At 49.9% G+C, this 21,681-nt stretch overlaps 1 protein-coding gene across 1 annotated transcript in view; it reads right to left on the bottom strand.

Moving 5' to 3' along the window:
* The window catches only part of LOC120039296 (WASP homolog-associated protein with actin, membranes and microtubules), a gene marked incomplete at its 3' end in the record, with an annotated part of 30,574 nt that extends 8,896 nt beyond the window's left edge, over window positions 1-21,678 (bottom strand). Inside the window, exons 1-6 of the mRNA XM_038984744.1 lie at window positions 21,002-21,678; window positions 12,047-12,220; window positions 8,552-8,702; window positions 7,166-7,335; window positions 3,169-3,337; window positions 183-370 (exon numbers count right to left, since the gene is read on the bottom strand). Of these exons, the coding sequence (XP_038840672.1) occupies window positions 183-370; window positions 3,169-3,337; window positions 7,166-7,335; window positions 8,552-8,702; window positions 12,047-12,220; window positions 21,002-21,580 (1,431 nt within the window). The remainder of the gene's footprint in view (window positions 1-182; window positions 371-3,168; window positions 3,338-7,165; window positions 7,336-8,551; window positions 8,703-12,046; window positions 12,221-21,001) is intronic.
* Window positions 21,679-21,681: the final 3 nt, after the last annotated feature.

The following is a 21,681-nucleotide window of genomic DNA, read 5'->3' as shown; positions in this document are numbered from 1 at the left end:
TGGAGGTAGGTTAACACACACACACCCCCCCTGGTACCTTCTTGTTGTGGAGGTAGGTTCACACACACACACACCCCCCCTGGTACCTTCTTGTTGTGGAGGTAGGTTCACACACACACACACACCCCCTGGTACCTTCTTGTTGTGGAGGTAGGTTAACACACACACACCCCCCCTGGTACCTTCTTGTTGCGGAGGTATGCGCGTCGGGCACTGATGTTCCCTCTCTTGGCTTCCAGCTGCTGTAGGCGTCGCCCCAGGTGATTGACAGGTGAGTGGACGGGGTCTAAAGGTGCAGCTGTCTGTGATAGGCTGTGGAACTCCTCTGGATCCTCACACACATCATAATACACCACCTCCTCCTTCAGCTCTGAAACACACACACCATAATACACCTCCTCTTTCAGCTCTGAAACACACACACCATAATACACCACCACCTCTTTCAGCTCTGAAACACACACCATAATACACCACCACCTCTTTCAGCTCTGAAACACACACCATAATACACCACCTCTTTCAGCTCTGAAACACACACCATAATACACCACCTCTTTCAGCTCTGAAACACACACACCATAATACACTACCTCCTCTTTCAGCTCTGAAACACACACACCATAATACACCACCTCCTCTTTCAGCTCTGAAACACACACCATAATACACCACCTCCTCTTTCAGCTCTGAAACACACACACCATAATACACCACCACCTCTTTCAGCTCTGAAACACACACCATAATACACCACCTCCTATTTCAGCTCTGAAACACACACCATAATACACCACCTCCTCTTTCAGCTCTGAAACACACACACACCATAATACACCACCTCCTCTTTCAGCTCTGAAACACACACACCATAATACACCACCCCCTCTTTCAGCTCTGAAACACACACCATAATACACCACCCCCTCTTTCAGCTCTGAAACACACACCATAATACACCACCTTCTCTTTCAGCTCTGAAACACACACACCATAATACACCACCTCCTCTTTCAGCTCTGAAACACACACATCATAATACACCACCTCCTCTTTCAGCTCTGAAACACACACCATAATACACCACCTTCTCTTTCAGCTCTGAAACACACACCATAATACACCACCTCCTCTTTCAGCTCTGAAACATTCTCTCAGGTGTTCTCTCATTGATGCCACGGAGAACTCTTCTAAATCTCTGTAGACAATCTGATATGCAGACATCTGTCGCTTCCCATCTCCTCTTCCTCTGTTGTTCTGTCCCTCCTCTCTGTCCCTCCCCCTGCACTCCTCTGTCGCTCCTTCTCTCCCTCCCCCAGCACTCCTCTCTGTCGCTCCTTCTCTCCCTCCCCCCGCACCCCTCTGTCGCTCCTTCTCTCCCTCCCCCCGCACCCATCTGTCTCTCCCTCCCCCCGCACTCCACTGCCGCCCCTTCTCTCCCTCCCCCCGCACTCCTCTCTCTGTTGCTCCCTCCCCCCACACTCCTCTCTCTGTTGCTCCCTCCCCCCACACTCCTCTCTCTGTTGCTCCCTCCCCCCACACTCCTGTCGCTCCTTCTCTCCCTCCCCCCACACTCCTGTCGCTCCTTCTCTCCCTCCCCCCTCCTCTGTCGCTCCTCCCCCCGCAGTCCACTGTCGCTCCTTCTCTCCCTCCCCCCGCACTCCTCTCTGTTGCTCCCTCCCCCCACACTCCTGTCGCTCCTTCTCTCCCTCCCCCTGCACTCCTCTGTCGCTCCTTCTCTCCCTCCCCCCGCACTCCTGTCGCTCCTTCTCTCCCTCCCCCTGCACTCCTCTGTCGCTCCTTCTCTCCCTCCCCCCGCACTCCTGTCGCTCCTTCTCTCCCTCCCCCGCACTCCTGTCGCTCCTTCTCTCCCTCCCCCCGCGCTCCTCTCTCTGTTGCTCCCTGCCCTTGAACTCCTCTCTGTCGCTCCTTCTCTCCCTCCCCCCCACTCTGTCGCTCCTTCTCCTCTCTGTCGCTCCCTCCCCACGCACTCCTCTCTCTGTCGCTCCTTCTCCTCTCTGTCGCTCCCTCCCCCCTCCTCTCTGTCGCTCCTTCTCTCCCTCCCACCTCCTCTGTCGCTCCTTCTCTCCCTCCCCCCTCCTCTCTGTCGCTCCTCCCCCCGCACTCCTCTGTCGCTCCTTCTCTCCCTCCCCCCACTGTCGCTCCTTCTCTCCCTCCCCCCGCGCTCCACTGTCGCTCCTTCTCTCCCTCCCCCCGCGCTCCACTGTCGCTCCTTCTCTCCCTCCCCCCGCGCTCCTTCTCTCCCTCCCCCCGCGCTCCTTCTCTCCCTCCCCCCGCGCTCCTTCTCTCCCTCCCCCCGCGCTCCTTCTCTCCCTCCCCCCGCGCTCCTTCTCTCCCTCCCCCCGCGCTCCTTCTCTCCCTCCCCCCGCACTCCTGTCGCTCCTTCTTTCCCTCCCCCCACTCCTGTCTCTTCCTCCCCCTCCACTCCTCTGTCGCTCCTTCTCTCCCTCCCCCCTCTGTCGCTCCTTCTCTCCCTCCCCCCTCTGTCGCTCCTTCTCTCCCTCCCCCCTCTGTCGCTCCTTCTCTCCCTCCCCCCTCTGTCGCTCCTTCTCTCCCTCCCCCCTCTGTCGCTCCTTCTCTCCCTCCCCCCTCTGTCGCTCCTTCTCTCCCTCCCCCCTCTGTCGCTCCTTCTCTCCCTCCCCCGCACACCTCTCTCCCTATTTTGCTCCCACTCTGTCTTTCTCCCTCCTCTTTCTGTTGCTTTCTCTCTCTTTGTATAGGGAAAGAGCAATGAAGTGGTATGGGGTTGCTGCCTTCCTCTCTCATGTTATAAAAATACATCTAGACTCTAGAGCCAAGTACTCTAAGCCCTGCCAAGGATGGCAGACACAGAAACACACACACACACACCCTTGGAAACAAACAGGATTTTCCCCATGGGCAGTAATTAAGGAATTTACATGCAGAAAATATGCTTGTGTGACATTATTTGTCATCCAGTGGCACAGCAGAAGTAGATATCTATCTAGGGACAGTAGGGGAAGCTATGCTGCTCTTCTAGAACCACACCTGAGGTCAACATGTCGGACTGTGAGACCCACATCTTTAGTCATTTTTAAAACTTTGAACATTTTGCATTGCATTTTTAAGAATCTAAATGTATAGATCTGTGCTTACTGAGCCTGTGTGTGTGTGTCTGTAACCTACCTTTGATCTGGCGTCGCAGGGTGTCGATCTGAGCGACCAATAGAAGCTCTTCGTTCTTGAGGATCTCAAACTTGGCATCGTAGAGTTCTAGCTGAGCTTCATAGTACTGAAGCTCTAGGTTATCTACTGTCTCTGGTCCCCTCTGGTCCCGGCCAGACAGACCTCCCATCTAGGATACAATATAGAACACTATGGTTATAACACTACATAACATAGTACTGAAGCTCTAGGTTATCTACTGTCTCTGGTCCCCTCTGGTCCCGGCCAGACAGACCTCCCATCTAGGATACAATATAGAACACTATGGTTATAACACTACATAACATAGTACTGAAGCTCTAGGTTATCTACTGTCTCTGGTCCCCTCTGGTCCCGGCCAGACAGACCTCCCATCTAGGATACAATATAGAACACTATGGTTATAACACTACATAACATAGTACTGAAGCTCTAGGTTATCTACTGTCTCTGGTCCCCTCTGGTCCCGGCCAGACAGACCTCCCATCTAGGATACAATATAGAACACTATGGTTATAACAGCTCCAGTATGGTTATAACACTACATAAGTCTAGGATAGAATATAGAACACTATGGTTATAACAGCTCCAGTATGGTTATAACACTACATAAGTCTAGGATAGAATATAGAACACTATGGTTATAACAGTTCCAGTATGGTTATAACACTACATAAGTCTAGGACAGAACAGTATATAGGTATATATCAGTGTATGGTTGTTAGAACTCACAACACAACATACTATATTATACTATGTGGTTGACTTAGGCAGGGGCTCACTGGAGCTGAGCTAATTACACAGTGATCCTCAGAGCTAAGGCTAATTACACAGTGATCCACAGTGCTAAGGCTAATTACACAGTGCTAATGCTAATCACACAGTGATCTACAGTGCTAATGCTAATCACACAGTGCTAATGCTAATCATACAGTGATCTACAGTGCTATTGCTAATCATACAGTGATCCACAGTGCTAATGCTAATTACACAGTGATCCACAGTGCTAATGCTAATTACACAGTGATCTACAGTGCTAAGGCTAATTACACAGTGATCTACAGTGCTAAGGCTAATTACACAGTGATCTACAGTGTCTTCTGTTCTAGTCAGGAGAGCCTTTTAAATGGATGAAGTGTTGGATACTACACAGAGTCCTAATGATGTGTGTGATAAAACAGACAAGAAGCTGGATACAGATACTGATGGTTATCACCTGGGATAGTCTGGAGGAGGAACAAACACACCTGGTTAGGAGAGGGGCTGACTAGAGGAGTAGCAGCACAGTATAGTACCTCCGATGCAATACTTTATCATGGCCTGGGTTACACCTTCTCACTGGGTCAGTAATATATCTAGAATAAACTGGACAACAGTTTTACCATGCGGGTTAGCTATAGATCTTCCAGACAGCAAGTCCATATATTTAGACAGATCAAATCTCTTGACCGGTTTTCTTACAATGTGATGTCAAACAATATACACTGCTCAAAAAAATAAAGGGAACACTAAAATAACACATCCTAAATCTGAATGAATGAAATATTCTTATTAAATACTTTTTTCTTTACATAGTTGAATGTGCTGACAACAAAATCACACAAAAATTATCAATGGAAATCAAATTTATCAACCCATGGAGGTCTGGATTTGGAGTCACACTCAAAATTAAAGTGGAAAACCACACTACAGGCTGATCCAACTTTGATGTAATGTCCTTAAAACAAGTCAAAATGAGGCTCAGTAGTGTGTGTGGCCTCCACGTGCCTGTATGACCTCCCTACAACGCCTGGGCATGCTCCTGATGAGGTGGCGGATGGTCTCCTGAGGGATCTCCTCCCAGACCTGGACTAAAGCATCCGCCAACTCCTGGACAGTCTGTGGTGCAACGTGGCGTTGGTCGATGGAGCGAGACATGATGTCCCAGATGTGCTCAATTGGATTCAGGTCTGGGGAACGGGCGGGCCAGTCCATAGCATCAATGCCTTCCTCTTTCAGGAACTGCTGACACACTCCAGCCACATGAGGTCTAGCATTGTCTTGCATTAGGAGGAACCCAGGGCCAACCGCACCAGCATATGGTCTCACAAGGGGTCTGAGGATCTCATCTCGGTACCTAATGGCAGTCAGGCTACCTCTGGCGAGCACATGGAGGGCTGTGCGGCCCCCCAAAGAAATGCCACCCCACACCATGACTGACCCACCGCCAAACCGGTCATGCTGGAGGATGTTGCAGGCAGCAGAACGTTCTCCACGGCGTCTCCAGACTCTGTCACGTCTGTCACATGTGCGTGTGAACCTGCTTTCATCTGTGAAGAGCACAGGGCGCCAGTGGCGAATTTGCCAATCTTGGTGTTCTCTGGCAAATGCCAAACGTCCTGCACGGTGTTGGGCTGTAAGCACAACCCCCACCTGTGGATGTCGGGCCCTCATACCACCCTCATGGAGTCTGTTTCTGACCGTTTGAGCAGACACATGCACATTTGTGGCCTGCTGGAGGTCATTTTGCAGGGCTTTGGCAGTGCTCCTCCTTGCACAAAGGCGGAGGTAGCGGTCCTGCTGCTGGGTTGTTGCCCTCCTACGGCCTCCTCCACGTCTCCTGATGTACTGGCCTGTCTCCTGGTAGCACCTCCATGCTCTGGACACTACGCTGACAGACACAGCAAACCTTCTTGCCACAGCTCGCATTGATGTGCCATCCTGGATGAGCTGCACTACCTGAGCCACTTGTGTGGGTTGTAGACTCCGTCTCATGCTACCACTAGAGTGAAAGCACCGCCAGCATTCAAAAGTGACCAAAACATCAGCCAGGAAGCACAGGAACTGAGAAGTGGTCTGTGGTCATCACCTGCAGAACCACTCCTTTATTGGGGGTGTCTTGCTAATTGCCTATAATTTCCACCTGTTGTCTATTCCATTTGCACAACAGCATGTGAAATTTATTGTCAATCAGTGTTGCTTCCTAAGTGGACAGTTTGATTTCACAGAAGTGTGATTGACTTGGAGTTACATTGTGTTGTTTAAGTGTTCCCTTTATTTTTTTGAGCAGTGTATATGTTTCTGCATATCGATGTTGGATGAAAAGCTCTGATCTCCAAAAGAGAAACTTTTCAGGAAATGGATCAAACGGTTCTATTTTTCCATGAAGAAACAGAGTTCTGAAAGTTGAGAAGCTATTTTCTTGTTCCTAGAGTTGTGAGATGTTCAGAATCCAGACTGGTGTTGGTAGTTGACACACGTAGACATACAGCTGGAGGGGTGTCTGTCTGTCTGTCTGTCTGGGGAATTCTCTGTTCACACTCAGCTCTATAGATCAAAGACCCGGAGAGACAGAGACACAGCTACAGACAGAGACACAGCGACAGACACAGCTACAGACAGAGCTACAGCTACAGACAGAGCTACAGACAGAGCTAGGGACAGAGCTAGGGACAGAGCTAGAGACACGGACAGAGACACAGCTACAGACAGACACAGAGACAGCTAGAGACAGACAGAGACACAGCTTCAGACACAGCAACAGACAGAGACACAGCCACAGCCACAGCTACAGACACAGCCACAGCTAGAGACACAGATACAGACACAGCGCTACTGCCACAGACAGAGCTACAGACAGGGCAACAGACAGAACCGCAGACATAGCTACAGACACATACAGAGCTACAGACACAGCTACTGACCCATCTACTGACACAGACACAGCTACAGACAGAGACACAGCTACAGACAGAAACACAGCTACAGACAGAGACACAGCTACAGACACATAGAGCTACTGACCCATCTACTGACACAGACACAGCTACAGACAGAGACACAGCTACAGACAGAGACACAGCTACAGACAGAGACACAGCTACAGACAGAGACACAGCTACAGACACCGCTACAGACAGAGCTACAGACACCCCAGGGAATCTGATCGGAATACCAATCCAGAGAATGGCCTCTTAAAACACAGACACACACACAGTACCTTCTCTCTGATGGTGTGTTTCTTGCGGTGTAGACACATCTCAGTAGCTCTCATGTGTTGCAGGGTCTCTTTAGCCAGCAGGAAACGCAGCTTCTCCAGTCTAGGAGCTGCTGAGGCCCAGGAGGCCTGGCCAAAACCACGCTTATCCTCCTCCATCACACGCAGCATACCTGGTCACACAGATCAGCCACACAGACAGGTACATTTGGCACAGGGTTTCCCCTATATGCAACTGAGAGGTTCTGGAGAGCTGCTCTAAAGGAGGGGGGGCAACAGAGGGTCTGGAGAGCTGCTCTAAAAGGGGGGGGGGGGGCAACAGAGGATCTGGAGAGCTGCTCTAAGGGGGGGGGGGGGGGGGGGAAACAGAGGATCTGGAGAGCTGCTCTAAGGGGGGGGGGGGGAAACAGAGGATCTGGAGAGCTGCTCTAAAGGGGGGGTCAACAGAGGATCTGGAGAGCTGCTCTAAAGGGGGGGGGGGTCAACAGAGGATCTGGAGAGCTGCTCTAAAGGGGGGGGGGGGGGGGGCAACAGAGGATCTGGAGAGCTGCTCTAAAGGGGGGGGGTCAACAGAGGTTCTGGAGAGCTGCTCTAAAGGGGGGGGGGGGGAAACAGAGGTTCTGGAGAGCTGCTCTAAAGGAAGGGGGGAGGCAACAGAGGGTCTGGAGAGCTGCTCTAAAGGAGGAGGGGGGGGGCAACAGAGGGTCTGGAGAGCTGCTCTAAAGGAGGGGGGCAACAGAGGGTCTGGAGGGCTGCTCTAAAGGAGGAGGGGGGGGCAACAGAGGGTCTGGAGAGCTGCTCTAAAGGAGGAGGGGGGGGCAACAGAGGGTCTGGAGAGCTGCTCTAAAGGAGGGGGGCAACAGAGGGTCTGGAGGGCTGCTCTAAAGGAGGAGGGGGGGGGCAACAGAGGGTCTGGAGAGCTGCTCTAAAGGAGGAGGGGGGGGCAACAGAGGGTCTGGAGAGCTGCTCTAAAAGGGGCGGGCAGCTGAGAGGGTCTGGAGAGCTGCTCTAAAGGGGGGGGGGGGAACAGAGGGTCTGGAGAGCTGCTCTAAAGGAAGGGTCTGGAGAGCTGCTCTAAAGGGGGGGGAAACAGAGGGTCTGGAGAGCTGCTCTAAAGGGGGGCGCAACAGAGGGCCTGGAGAGCTGCTCTAAAGGGGGGGCCAACAGAGGGTCTGGAGAGCTGCTCTAAAGGGGGAGGCCAACAGAGGGCCTGGAGAGCTGCTCTAAAGGGGGGCCAACAGAGGGTCTGGAGAGCTGCTCTAAAGGGGGGGGAAACAGAGGGCCTGGAGAGCTGCTCTAAAAGGGGGGGGGGGCAGCTGAGAGGATCTGGAGAGCTGGTCTAAAGGGGGGGGGCTCTTAATGCTTCATATACACACAGTCTCTCTCTACCTCCAAGGGCTTTAGAAGTTTCTATGAAGTAGCTGACTGTGATGTCCTGTATGGAGGAGACTGCATCCTCTCCTCTCCTCCTCCACTCCTCCGCCTCTCTCTCCAGTGCTGCTATCCTCTTAGGACCCAGCTCCTCCTCATCCAGAGACTTCTGATAGGGGCCAGGAGAGAACAGAAGAAAGGCTTTACTTTCTAGAACAGCGCCGTCGGGGGATTGGAACGGCGCCGTCGGGGGATTGGAACGGCGCCGTCGGGGGATTGGAACGGCGCCGTCGGGGGATTGGAACGGCGACGTCGGGGGATTGGAACGGCGCCGTCGGGGGATTGGAACGGCGCCGTCGGGGGATTGGAACGGCGCCGTCGGGGGATTGGAACGGCGCCGTCGGGGGATTGGAACGGCGCCGTCGGGGGATTGGAACGGCGCCGTCGGGGGATTGGAACGGCGCCGTCGGGGGATTGGAACGGCGCCGTCGGGGGATTGGAACGGCGCCGTCGGGGGATTGGAACGGCGCCGTCGGGGGATTGGAACGGCGCCGTCGGGGGATTGGAACGGCGCCGTCGGGGGATTGGAACGGCGCCGTCGGGGGATTGGAACGGCGCCGTCGGGGGATTGGAACAGAGCCGTCGGGGGATTGGAACGGCGCCGTCGGGGGATGAGAACGGCGCCGTCGGGGGATTGGAACAGCGCCGTCGGGGGATGGGAACGGCGCCGTCGGGGGATTGGAACGGCGCCGTCGGGGGATGGGAACGGCGCCGTCGGGGGATTGGAACGGCGCCGTCGGGGGATTGGAACGGCGCCGTCGGGGGATTGGAACGGCGCCGTCGGGGGATTGGAACGGCGCCGTCGGGGGATTGGAACGGAGCCGTCGGGGGATTGGAACGGCGCCGTCGGGGGATTGGAACAGCGCCGTCGGGGATTGGAACAGCGCCGTCGGGGGATTGGAACGGCGCCGTCGGGGGATTGGAACGGCGCCGTCGGGGGATTGGAACAGAGCCGTCGGGGGATTGGAACGGCGCCGTCGGGGGATTGGAACGGCGCCGTCGGGGGATTGGAACGGCGCCGTCGGGGGATTGGAACGGCGCCGTCGGGGGATTGGAACGGCGCCGTCGGGGGATTGGGACCCAGCTCCTCCTCCAGAGACACTGTGGCTGCGTTTAGACAGGCAGACCAATTCTTTTCCAATATTCTTTTCACTAATTGTGTTTTTGACTGATCAGATCAGCGTCACCAATTCATTGGCCTGCCTGTTTAAAACACAGTAAGAGGAACACAGACATACACTACATGACCAAAAGTATGTGGACACCTGCTCCTTGAACATCTCATTCCAAAATCATGGGCATTAATATGGAGTTGGTCCCCACCTTTGCTGCTATAACAGCCTCCACTCTTATGGGAAGGCTTTCAACTAGATGTTGGAACATTGCTGCAGGAAATTGCTTTGCCAAAGATTTTGCTAGAATGTCATTGTATGCTGTAGTGTTAAGATTTCCCTTCCCTGGAACTAAGGGGTCTAGCCAAAACCATAAAAAACAGCTCCAGAACATTATTCCTCCCCCACCAAACTTTACAGTTGGCACTATGCATTCGGGAAGGTAGCGTTCTCCTGGCTTCCCCCAAACCCAGCTACGTCCATCGGACTGCCAGATGGTGAAGCGTGATTCATCACTCCAGAGAACGAGTTTCCACTGCTCCAGAGTCCAATGGCGGCGAGCTTTACACCCTCCAGCTGACGCTTGGCACTGCTCATGGTGATCTTAAGCTTATGTGTGCGGCTGCTCGGCCATGGAAACCCATTTCATAAATCTCCCGACTAACAGTTATTGTGCTGACGTTGCTTCCAGGGGCAGTTTGGAACTTGGTAGTGAGTGTTGCAACCGAGGACAGACAATTTTTACGCGCTACGCTCTTCAGCACTCACCGGTCCCGTTCTGTGAGCTTGTGTGGCCTTTGACAAACTGACTTGTTGGAAAAGTGGCATCCTATGACAGTGCCACGTTGAAAGTCACTGAGATCTTCAGTAAGGCCATTCTACTGACAATGTTTGTCTATGGAGATTGCATGGCTGTATGCTCGATTTTATACACCTGTCAGCAATGGGTGTGGCTGCAATACCCGAATCCACTAATTTGAAAGGGTGTCCACATACTTTTGTATACATGTTATATAAGGGTTTAGGACAAAACCACTGAAAGTCTGGGTCTCTCATCACCATGATGAAACAACACAGCTTTTCCCCTCACGTTTCAAAAAGAGAAATTAGAGGTATTCACAAATGAGTTGATTTGGGCACAAAATGAGATGAACATGATAATAGAATTCAAAACGTTATTTGACTTCTGTGGACGTGGCAGAGCATCATTTTCTTCTAAATGAGTGAACTGCGGCTTTGACCTCAGCTTAGTGATAGAGACCAGAGCAGTTGGATTCTCAGCTTGGTGATAGAGACCAGAGCAGTTGGATTCTCAGCTTGGTGATAGAGACCAGAGCAGTTGGATTCTGGCTGTATTCCACCTTTTATCAAAAACTCATGAGCAGACAGAGTGTCTCTGGTTCACGATAAATTACAATCAATCAGTGTGTGTGTACGAGCGTGTGTGTCTGCGTAGTGTGTTTCTGCGTAGTGTGTATGTGTGTCTCCACCTACCAGTATCTCCATCTTGTAGAGTCCTGCCAGTTCTCTCATGTCTCTGAAGGGAGGGGTGTGTGTGTGTCTCCACCTACCAGTATCTCCATCTTGTAGAGTCCTGCCAGTTCTCTCATGTCTCTGAAGGGAGGGGTGTGTGTGTGTCTCCACCTACCAGTATCTCCATCTTGTAGAGTCCTGCCAGTTCTCTCATGTCTCTGAAGGGAGGGGTGTGTGTGTGTCTCCACCTACCAGTATCTCCATCTTGTAGAGTCCTGCCAGTTCTCTCATGTCTCTGAAGGGAGGGGTGTGTGTGTGTCTCCACCTACCAGTATCTCCATCTTGTAGAGTCCTGCCAGTTCTCTCATGTCTCTGAAGGGAGGGGTGTGTGTGTGTCTCCACCTACCAGTATCTCCATCTTGTAGAGTCCTGCCAGTTCTCTCATGTCTCTGAAGGGAGGGGTGTGTGTGTGTCTCCACCTACCAGTATCTCCATCTTGTAGAGTCCTGCCAGTTCTCTCATGTCTCTGAAGGGAGGGGTGTGTGTGTGTCTCCACCTACCAGTATCTCCATCTTGTAGAGTCCTGCCAGTTCTCTCATGTCTCTGAAGGGAGGGGTGTGTGTGTGTCTCCACCTACCAGTATCTCCATCTTGTAGAGTCCTGCCAGTTCTCTCATGTCTCTGAAGGGAGGGGTGTGTGTGTGTCTCCACCTACCAGTATCTCCATCTTGTAGAGTCCTGCCAGTTCTCTCATGTCTCTGAAGGGAGGGGTGTGTGTGTGTCTCCACCTACCAGTATCTCCATCTTGTAGAGTCCTGCCAGTTCTCTCATGTCTCTGAAGGGAGGGGTGTGTGTGTGTCTCCACCTACCAGTATCTCCATCTTGTAGAGTCCTGCCAGTTCTCTCATGTCTCTGAAGGGTTGCAGCAGGTACTGGTAGAAGGTGGTTGCTACGGTGACCAGGTCCTGGTAGGCTAGGTCCTCCTCGTGGTAGATCTGTAGCAGTAGGATCATTCTGTCTGCACCTCCGTGACTCTGGAGGATCTGTCAATCAATCAATACATTCATCTATTAGGCTAATCAATAAAATTATATTTACACGAAACAAACTAGCGTATTACAGAATCTCACGTATACAAAAAAAATCACATGTATTTGTCAGGTGACTGGCCAGTTCACTTTATGACCTGTGGAATGAACTACGGCCAACTTCAGGTGAAGCAAGAAGTCAAAGTCCAGTCACTGACCTGTATGAAGTCCTTTATATGCCAATGAACTCTGGGGAAGCAGACAAAGGACAACTTCCCAAACTATCCCTTAAGTCTTCTCTCAGAGCTAGGCTAATGCCTTTAGCTCTGTGAACTAACACAGTCCTATAGCCCACAGATAACCATGGCCTGGTTACTGTTCGTTATGATGACAGAGATATATAGGTCTTGATTAATTTATCTCTGAAGATCTATTCTACCATGACTTGATGTGGCCTTAATGTCCCACATCTATTCTACCATGACTTGATGTGGCCTTAATGTCCCACATCTATTCTACCATGACTTGATGTGGCCTTAATGTCCCACATCTATTCTACCATGACTTGATGTGGCCTTAATGTCCCACATCTATTCTACCATGACTTGATGTGGCCTTAATGTCCCACATCTATTCTACCATGACTTGATGTGGCCTTAATGTCCCACATCTATTCTACCATGACTTGATGTGGCCTTAATGTCCCACATCTATTCTACCATGACTTGATGTGGCCTTAATGTCCCACATCTATTCTACCATGACTTGATGTGGCCTTAATGTCCCACATCTATTCTACCATGACTTGATGTGGCCTTAATGTCCCACATCTATTCTACCATGACTTGATGTGGCCTTAAATGTCCCACATCTATTCTACCATGACTTGGTGTGGCCTTAATGTCCCACATCTATTCTACCATGACTTGATGTGGCCTTAATGTCCCACTGTTCCATAGGTTGCTAGGTCGTGGTCCGGCTCTACGGTCGTCTCTACGCCGGTCCGGCTAGTTTTAAACACTTCTGTCTGATCCAGAATCAAGGGAGTTCAAGGGAGAATTATGTAAGGCCGCCGAGCCCCCGAATGTGACTCATTACGCTCTATATAAACGGTTGTATTGTCTTCTCAGGAATTCAGCCTTCTCTGTGCTGCTCTCAACCATCCTCATTCTGTCAAACCTCTGTGCTGCTCTCAACCATCCTCATTCTGTCAAACCTCTGTGCTGCTCTCAACCATCCTCATTCTGTCAAACCTCTGTGCTGCTGTCAACCATCCTCATTCTGTCAAACCTCTGTGCTGCTCTCAACCATCCTCATTCTGTCAAACCTCTGTGCTGCTCTCAACCATCCTCATTCTGTCAAACCTCTGTGCTGCTCTCAACCATCCTCATTCTGTCAAACCTCTGTGCTGCTCTCAACCATCCTCATTCTGTCAAACCTCTGTGCTGCTCTCAACCATCCTCATTCTGTCAAACCTCTGTGCTGTTCTCAACCATCCTCATTCTGTCAAACCTCTGTGCTGTTCTCAACCATCCTCATTCTGTCAAACCTCTGTGCTGCTGTCAACCATCCTCATTCTGTCAAACCTCTGTGCTGCTCTCAACCATCCTCATTCTGTCAAACCTCTGTGCTGCTCTCAACCGTCCTCATTCTGTCAAACCTCTGTGCTGCTCTCAACCATCCTCATTCTGTCAAACCTCTGTGCTGCTCTCAACCATCCTCATTCTGTCAAACCTCTGTGCTGCTGTCTTTACATCCTGTAGGTCTGATAACTGATTGGAGGTTAACTTTACAGTAATGCTATTGGTCAACAATAAAAGGGGACTCTTGGGGCCTTTTGGGTTATGACCCCCTCTCTTCTCTCTCTCTTCCTGTCTGATCTAGAATAATGCCTTGTCATGTTAGTATTGTGTTCATACTTCAGCTGTATGCCTTGTAGGTGAATCCATTCATTAGACAGAATAATTACATATCTGCCTTTGATGTGGACAATTATTATTCCTTTCTTGACCTTTATGACAGTGACTCACTGGGTTTGCAATTCTCTCTGTGTGTGTGTGTGTGTGCGCGCACGCAAGAGGCGTCACTACAGTCCCTGGTTCGATTCCAGGCTGAATCACATCCGGCCGTGATTGGGAGTCCCATAGGGCGGCGCACAATTGGCCCAGCGTCGTCCGGGTTTGGCCGGTGTAGGCGGTCATTGTAAATAAGAATTTGTTCTTAACTGACTTGCCTAGTTAAATTAAAAAATGAATTCTCTCTCCATCATTGGCCTTTCAGGACTGTCTCTCTCTCTCTATTGCCAAAGCAAGTGAAATAGATAATAAAAAAAGTGAACTAAACAATAAAAAATGTAAACATTAAACATTTCACTCAAGTTTCAAAGGAATAGATACATTTCAAATGTCATTATGTCTATATACAGTGTTGTAGTGATGCGAAAATAGTTAAAGTACAAAAGGAACAATAAGTATAAATATGGGTTGTATTTACAATGGTGTTTGTTCTTCACTGGTTGACCTTTTCTTGTGGCAACAGGTCACACATCTTGCTGTTGTGATGTCACACTGTGGTATTTCACCCAGTAGATATGGGAGTTTATCAAAATTGGGTTTGTTTTCGAATTCTTTGTGGATCTGTGTAATCTGAGGGAAATATGTGTCTCTAATATGGTCATACATTTGGCAGGAGGTTAAGAAGTGCAGCTCAGTTTCCACCTCATTTTGTGGGCAGTGTGCACATAGCCTGTCTTCTCCTGAGAGCCAGGTCTGCCTACGGTGGCCTCTCGCAATAGCAAGGCTATGCTCACTGAGTCTGTACGTAGTCAAAGCTTTCCTTAAATTTGGGTCAGTCACAGTGGTCAGGTATTCTGCCACTGTGTACTCTCTGTTTAGGGCCAAATAGCATTCTAGTTTGCTCAGTTTTTTTTGTAAATTCTTAACAATGTGTCAAGTAATTATCTTTTTGTTTTCTCATGATTTGGTTGGGTCTAATTGTGTTGCTGTCCTGGGGCTCTGTGGGGTGTGTTTGTGAACAGAGCCCCAGGACCAGCTTGCTTAGGGGACTCTTCTCCAGGTTCATCTCTCTGTAGGTGATGGCTTTGTTATGAAGGTTTGGGAATCGCTTCCTTTTATGTGGTTGTAGAATTTAACATCTCTTTTCTGGATTTTGATCATTAGCGGGTATTGGCCTAATTCTGCTCTGCATGCATTATTTGGTGTTTTACGTTGTACACTGAGGATGTTTTTGCATGCAGAGTCTGAATTTAGTGGTTGTCTCATTTAGTGAATTCTTGGTTGGTGAGCGGACCCCAGACCTCACAACCATGAAGGGCAATGGGTTCTAGAAATGATTCAAGTATTTTTTGCCAGATCCTAATAATTGGGATGTCCCTCTTAAACATCTCCACTCTCTCTCTCTCCCCCTCTTAAACATCTCCACTCTCTCTCTCCCCCTCTTAAAACATCTCCACTCTCTCTCTCTCCCCCTCTTAAACATCTCCACTCTCTCTCTCTCCCCCTCTTAAACATCTCCACTCTCTCTCTCTCCCCCTCTTAAAACATCTCCACTCTCTCTCTCCCCCTCTTAAAACATCTCCACTCTCTCTCTCTCCCCCTCTTAAACATCTCCACTCTCTCTCTCTCCCCCTCTTAAACATCTCCACTCTCTCTCTCTCCCCCTCTTAAACATCTCCACTCTCTCTCTCTTCCCCTCTTCTTTTTAAACATCTCCACTCTCTCTCTCTCCCTCTTAAACATCTCCACTCTCTCTCTCTCCCTCTTAAACATCTCCACTCTCTCTCCCTCCCCCTCTTAAACATCTCCACTCTCTCTCTCTCCCTCTTAAACATCTCCACTCTCTCCCTCCCTCTTAAACATCTCCACTCTCTCTCCCTCCCCCTCTTAAACATCTCCACTCTCTCTCTCTCCCCCTCTTAAACATCTCCACTCTCTCTCTCTCCCTCTTAAACATCTCCACTCTCTCTCTCCCCCTCTTAAACATCTCCACTCTCTCTCTCTCTCTCTCCCCCTCTTAAACATCTCCACTCTCTCTCCCTCCCCCTCTTAAACATCTCCACTCTCTCTCCCTCCCCCTCTTAAACATCTCCACTCTCTCTCCCTCCCCCTCTTAAACATCTCCACTCTCTCTCCCTCCCCCTCTTAAACATCTCCACTCTCTCTCCCTCCCCCTCTTAAACATCTCCACTCTCTCTCCCTCCCCCTCTTAAACATCTCCACTCTCTCTCCCTCCCCCTCTTAAACATCTCCACTCTCTCTCTCCTCCCCTCTTAAACATCTCCACTCTCTCTCTCTCCCTCTTAAACATCTCCACTCTCTCTCTCTCCCCTCTTAAACATCTCCACTCTCTCTCTCTCTCCCCCTCTTAAACATCTCCACTCTCTCTCCTCTCCCCCTCTTAAACATCTCCACTCTCTCTCCCTCCCCCTCTTAAACATCTCCACTCTCTCTCTCCCCCTCTTAAACATCTCCACTCTCTCTCTCTCTCCCCCTCTTAAACATCTCCACTCTCTCTCTCTCTCCCCCTCTTAAACATCTCCACTCTCTCTCTCTCTCCCCCTCTTAAACATCTCCACTCTCTCTCTCTCTCCCCCTCTTAAACATCTCCACTCTCTCTCTCTCCCCCTCTAAACATCTCCACTCTCTCTCCCTCCCCCTCTTAAACATCTCCACTCTCTCTCTCTCCCCCTCTTAAACATCTCCCCTCTCTCCCTCTTAAACATCTCCCCTCTCTCCCTCTTAAACATCTCCACTCTCTCTCTCTCTCCCTCTTAAACATCTCCACTCTCTCTCTCTCCCTCCCTCCCTCCCCCTCTTAAACATCTCCACTCTCTCTCTCCCCCTCAAACATCTCCACTCTCTCTCTCCCCCTCAAACATCTCCACTCTCTCTCTCTCCCTCTTAAACATCTCCACTCTCTCCCTCCCTCTTAAACATCTCCACTCTCTCCCTCCCCCTCTTAAACATCTCCTCTCTCTCTCTCCCCCTCAAACATCTCCACTCTCTCTCTCCCCTCAAACATCTCCACTCTCTCTCTCCCCCTCAAACATCTCCACTCTCTCTCTCCCCCTCAAACATCTCCACTCTCTCTCTCCCCCTCAAACATCTCCACTCTCTCTCTCCCCCTCAAACATCTCCACTCTCTCTCTCCCCCTCAAACATCTCCACTCTCTCTCTCCCCCTCAAACATCTCCACTCTCTCTCTCCCCCTCAAACATCTCCACTCTCTCTCTCCCCCTCAAACATCTCCACTCTCTCTCTCCCCCTCAAACATCTCCACTCTCTCTCTCCCCCTCAAACATCTCCACTCTCTCTCTCCCCCTCAAACATCTCCACTCTCTCTCTCCCCCTCAAACATCTCCACTCTCTCTCTCCCCCTCAAACATCTCCACTCTCTCTCTCCCCCCCCCAAACATCTCCACACTCTCTCTCTCCCCCCCTCTTAAACATCTCCACTCTCTCTCTCTCCCCCCCTCTTAAACATCTCCACTCTCTCTCTCTCCCCCTCTTAAACATCCCCACTCTCTCTCTCTCCCCCTCTTAAACATCTCCACTCTCTCTCTCTCCCCCTCTTAAACATCTCCACTCTCTCTCTCTCCCCCTCTTAAACATCTCCACTCTCTCTCCCTCCCCCTCTTAAACATCTCCACTCTCTCTCCCTCCCCCTCTTAAACATCTCCACTCTCTCTCCCTCCCCCTCTTAAACATCTCCACTCTCTCTCCCTCCCCCTCTTAAACATCTCCACTCTCTCTCCCTCCCCCTCTTAAACATCTCCACTCTCTCTCTCCCCCTCAAACATCTCCACTCTCTCTCTCCCCCTCAAACATCTCCACTCTCTCTCTCCCCCTCAAACATCTCCACTCTCTCTCTCCCCCTCAAACATCTCCACTCTCTCTCTCCCCCTCAAACATCTCCACTCTCTCTCTCCCCCTCAAACATCTCCACTCTCTCTCTCCCCCTCAAACATCTCCACTCTCTCTCTCCCCCTCAAACATCTCCACTCTCTCTCTCCCCCTCAAACATCTCCACTCTCTCTCTCCCCCTCAAACATCTCCACTCTCTCTCTCCCCCTCAAACATCTCCACTCTCTCTCTCCCCCTCAAACATCTCCACTCTCTCTCTCCCCCTCAAACATCTCCACTCTCTCTCTCTCCCCCTCAAACATCTCCACTCTCTCTCTCCCCCTCAAACATCTCCACTCTCTCTCTCCCCCTCAAACATCTCCACTCTCTCTCTCCCCCTCAAACATCTCCACTCTCTCTCTCCCCCTCAAACATCTCCACTCTCTCTCTCCCCCTCAAACATCTCCTCTCTCTCTCTCTCCCTCTTAAACATCTCCTCTCTCTCTCTCTCCCTCTTAAACATCTCCACTCTCTCTCTCCCCCTCAAACATCTCCACTCTCTCTCTCCCCCTCAAACATCTCCACTCTCTCTCTCCCTCCCCCTCTTAAACATCTCCTCTCTCTCTCTCTCTCTCTCTCCCCCTCTTAAACATCTCCACTCTCTCTCCCCCTCTTAAACATCTCCACTCTCTCTCTCTCCCCCTCTTAAACATCTCCACTCTCTCTCCCCCTCTTAAACATCTCCACTCTCTCTCCCCCTCTTAAACATCTCCACTCTCTTGCCAAGCCAATCCAGCCTCAGTGCTCACCTCACACCCACAGGATTAGAGCAGCATGGTACAGGGAATAAGGAGAGAAGAATAAATTTTTTATGCCTTTGAAACATCTTTATATGTGCTACTATCTTGGTTGTTAAAATACAACAGGTGTAGACCTTACCGTGAAATGCTTACTTACAAGCCCTTAACCAACAGGTGTAGACCTTGCCGTGAAATACTTACTTACAAGCCCTTAACCAACAGGTGTAGACCTTACCGTGAAATGCTTACTTACAAGCCCTTAACCAACAGGTGTAGACCTTACCGTGAAATGCTTACTTACAAGCCCTTAACCAACAGGTGTAGACCTTACCGTGAAATGCTTACTTACAAGCCCTTAACCAACAGGTGTAGACCTTACCGTGAAATGCTTACTTACAAGCCCTTAACCAACAGGTGTAGACCTTACCGTGAAATGCTTACTTACAAGCCCTTAACCAACAGGTGTAGACCTTACCGTGAAATACTTACTTACAAGCCCTTAACCAACAGGTGTAGACCTTACCGTGAAATGCTTACTTACAAGCCTTTAACCAACAGGTGTAGACCTTACCGTGAAACGCTTACTTACAAGCCCTTAACCAACAGGTGTAGACCTTACTGTGAAATACTTACTTACAAGCCCTTAACCAACAGGTGTAGACCTTACCGTGAAATGCTTACTTACAAGCCCTTAACCAACAGGTGTAGACCTTACCGTGAAATGCTTACTTACAAGCCCTTAACCAACAATGCAGTTAAAAAAAATTGATTTAAGAAAATATTAATAAATAATTAAAGTAACAATAAAATGACATAACAATAACCAGGCTGTATACAGGGGGCCTCGGTATTGAGTCAGTGTGCGGGGGTACAGGTTAGTCCAGGTCATTTGTACATGTGGGTAGGGGTAAAGTGACTATGCATAGATAATAAACAGCGAGAAGCAGCAGTGTAAAAACTAAGTCATGTATCTGCCGTTTGAAAGGCTTTATAAAGCCTATCTGCTTTAACACAGTTCATACCATGGCATTGTTGAATACTTGTCTCTGATTAGCTTGAAGACCATGCTAGAGCGTGCATTCTTTTCCTATAATGCACGGTATATCAGCACGGTAGAATTCAATGGCTATAGCTCATTCTTGCATGTTCTACTGAGATACTTCTGAAAGCAAAAGTCGAATTGGGATGGCAATTTATGAGAAGTTTGGGAAAATGACACTGTGAAACAGTAGGCTACCGGTATCGGACCCAAAAACCATATCAGTCAGGCTCTAATGCATGGGGTCATCAGTAAGTTCTGCCCTCCCCAAAACAATATGACACCAAAAAACATATATTAGTTGGGCTCTAATACATAGTGTCATTGGCTATCAGGTAGCCTAGTGGTTAGAGCATTGGGCCAGTAACCGAAAGGTTGCTGGGTCGAATCCCCGAGCTGACAAGATAAAAATCTGTCGTTTTGCCCCTGTTCCCCGGTAGGCCGTCATTGTAAATACGAATTTGTTCTTAACTGACTTGCCTAGTTCAATTAAAATAATTATCCTAAAACTACTGTCAACATAGAAACAGAGAATTAATGACAGGCTAATCTCCCTGTTTCTAGCCAAGACCTCAGGGGAGAACACCTTGCAGAGTGATAACAACATGAGTAACTGGAATGAAGCATGACTGGATTATCAACCGGCTGGGAGCTGGATTGGTCATGTTTTCCTTCTCACGTGTTGTCATATTGCGCAACAATAGTGACGACAGTGACACTGCATCTTTATTTAAACCCCTATGTGAACCAGGGTGGAAGGGTGTCTATCCCAATGTCATGAGGGGATTTAAATGCCTAAATGTTGGACAGACATTTTTAGGGTTTACTCAAAGTGACTTGATTACTGGATAGTGGGGGCATCGGTAAGCAGAGTATACTACCGGTATGCCTCAAGGGGCCCCCCTGAGTCTGCAGGCTTTTGTTCCAGCCCAGCAATGTAGCCTACTCCTGATTCAAATGAGCAAGGGCGTAGGCCTAGTGATTGGTTAGTGCTGGGCTGGAACAAAAGTGTGCAAACCATGTGTCTGGACCAGGATTGAAGAACAGTGACAGGCCACAGCTTGTATAGATCACTCATTAAAAAGTGGCCACTGACCTTTCTAAGGTGATCCTTAGCCCTGGTGACTTCATCCTGCATCGTTTTCCTCTTGAACTCCTGCATGTTCTCAAAGTACTCCTCGACATCTCGCTCGTCCTGCGGGAAAAGCGAGTCCAGCACTATCTTCCTGCCACAGACATCTATCGCAGTGCTGAAGTATTTCTCCAGCTGACGGCAAGGTGTATCCAGATCTCTCTCTTGATCATCTTGGTTGAACGTCCGATTGCTGCTGAGAAAGATCATGTCCCAAATGTTACCCTCCTTGAAGTCCGACAGGTCGGGGAAATAAGGTGCGACGACATCCCCGACCCCTGTAAACTGACGGTGGACATTTTTTAAATCGTTAACAGAGAAGAGTCCGGCCCAGCTGGTTTCGGTTTCGCAGATAGCAAGCTGGTCTTTGCGCTTCTGTCGCTGGAGAGTTCTGTTGTGACAGGTGACCGCAAACTTGGACTCGATAACATTCCACTGCACGATAAAACCGAGCTTGAACGTCTCGTTTTCTTCGAATATGTTCGTTTTGATGGCGACCCAGCCGTCCAAGCTGTCCAAACGCTCGCAGTCTATGCTATTCATTTTGTGGTAAACATCTAGCTAGCTAGCTAACTAAAACTTGTATCCCTCTGCCTTGTTTACAACGTCCGCCATTTGTAACGATGACGTAGGATTTCCTGTGG

Source organism: Salvelinus namaycush, unplaced genomic scaffold, assembly GCF_016432855.1.
Source record: "Salvelinus namaycush isolate Seneca unplaced genomic scaffold, SaNama_1.0 Scaffold262, whole genome shotgun sequence".
Taxonomy (NCBI): domain Eukaryota; kingdom Metazoa; phylum Chordata; class Actinopteri; order Salmoniformes; family Salmonidae; genus Salvelinus; species Salvelinus namaycush.
The sequence above is the reverse complement of the archived record's forward strand: the minus strand, read 5'-3'. Positions and strand labels throughout refer to the sequence as shown.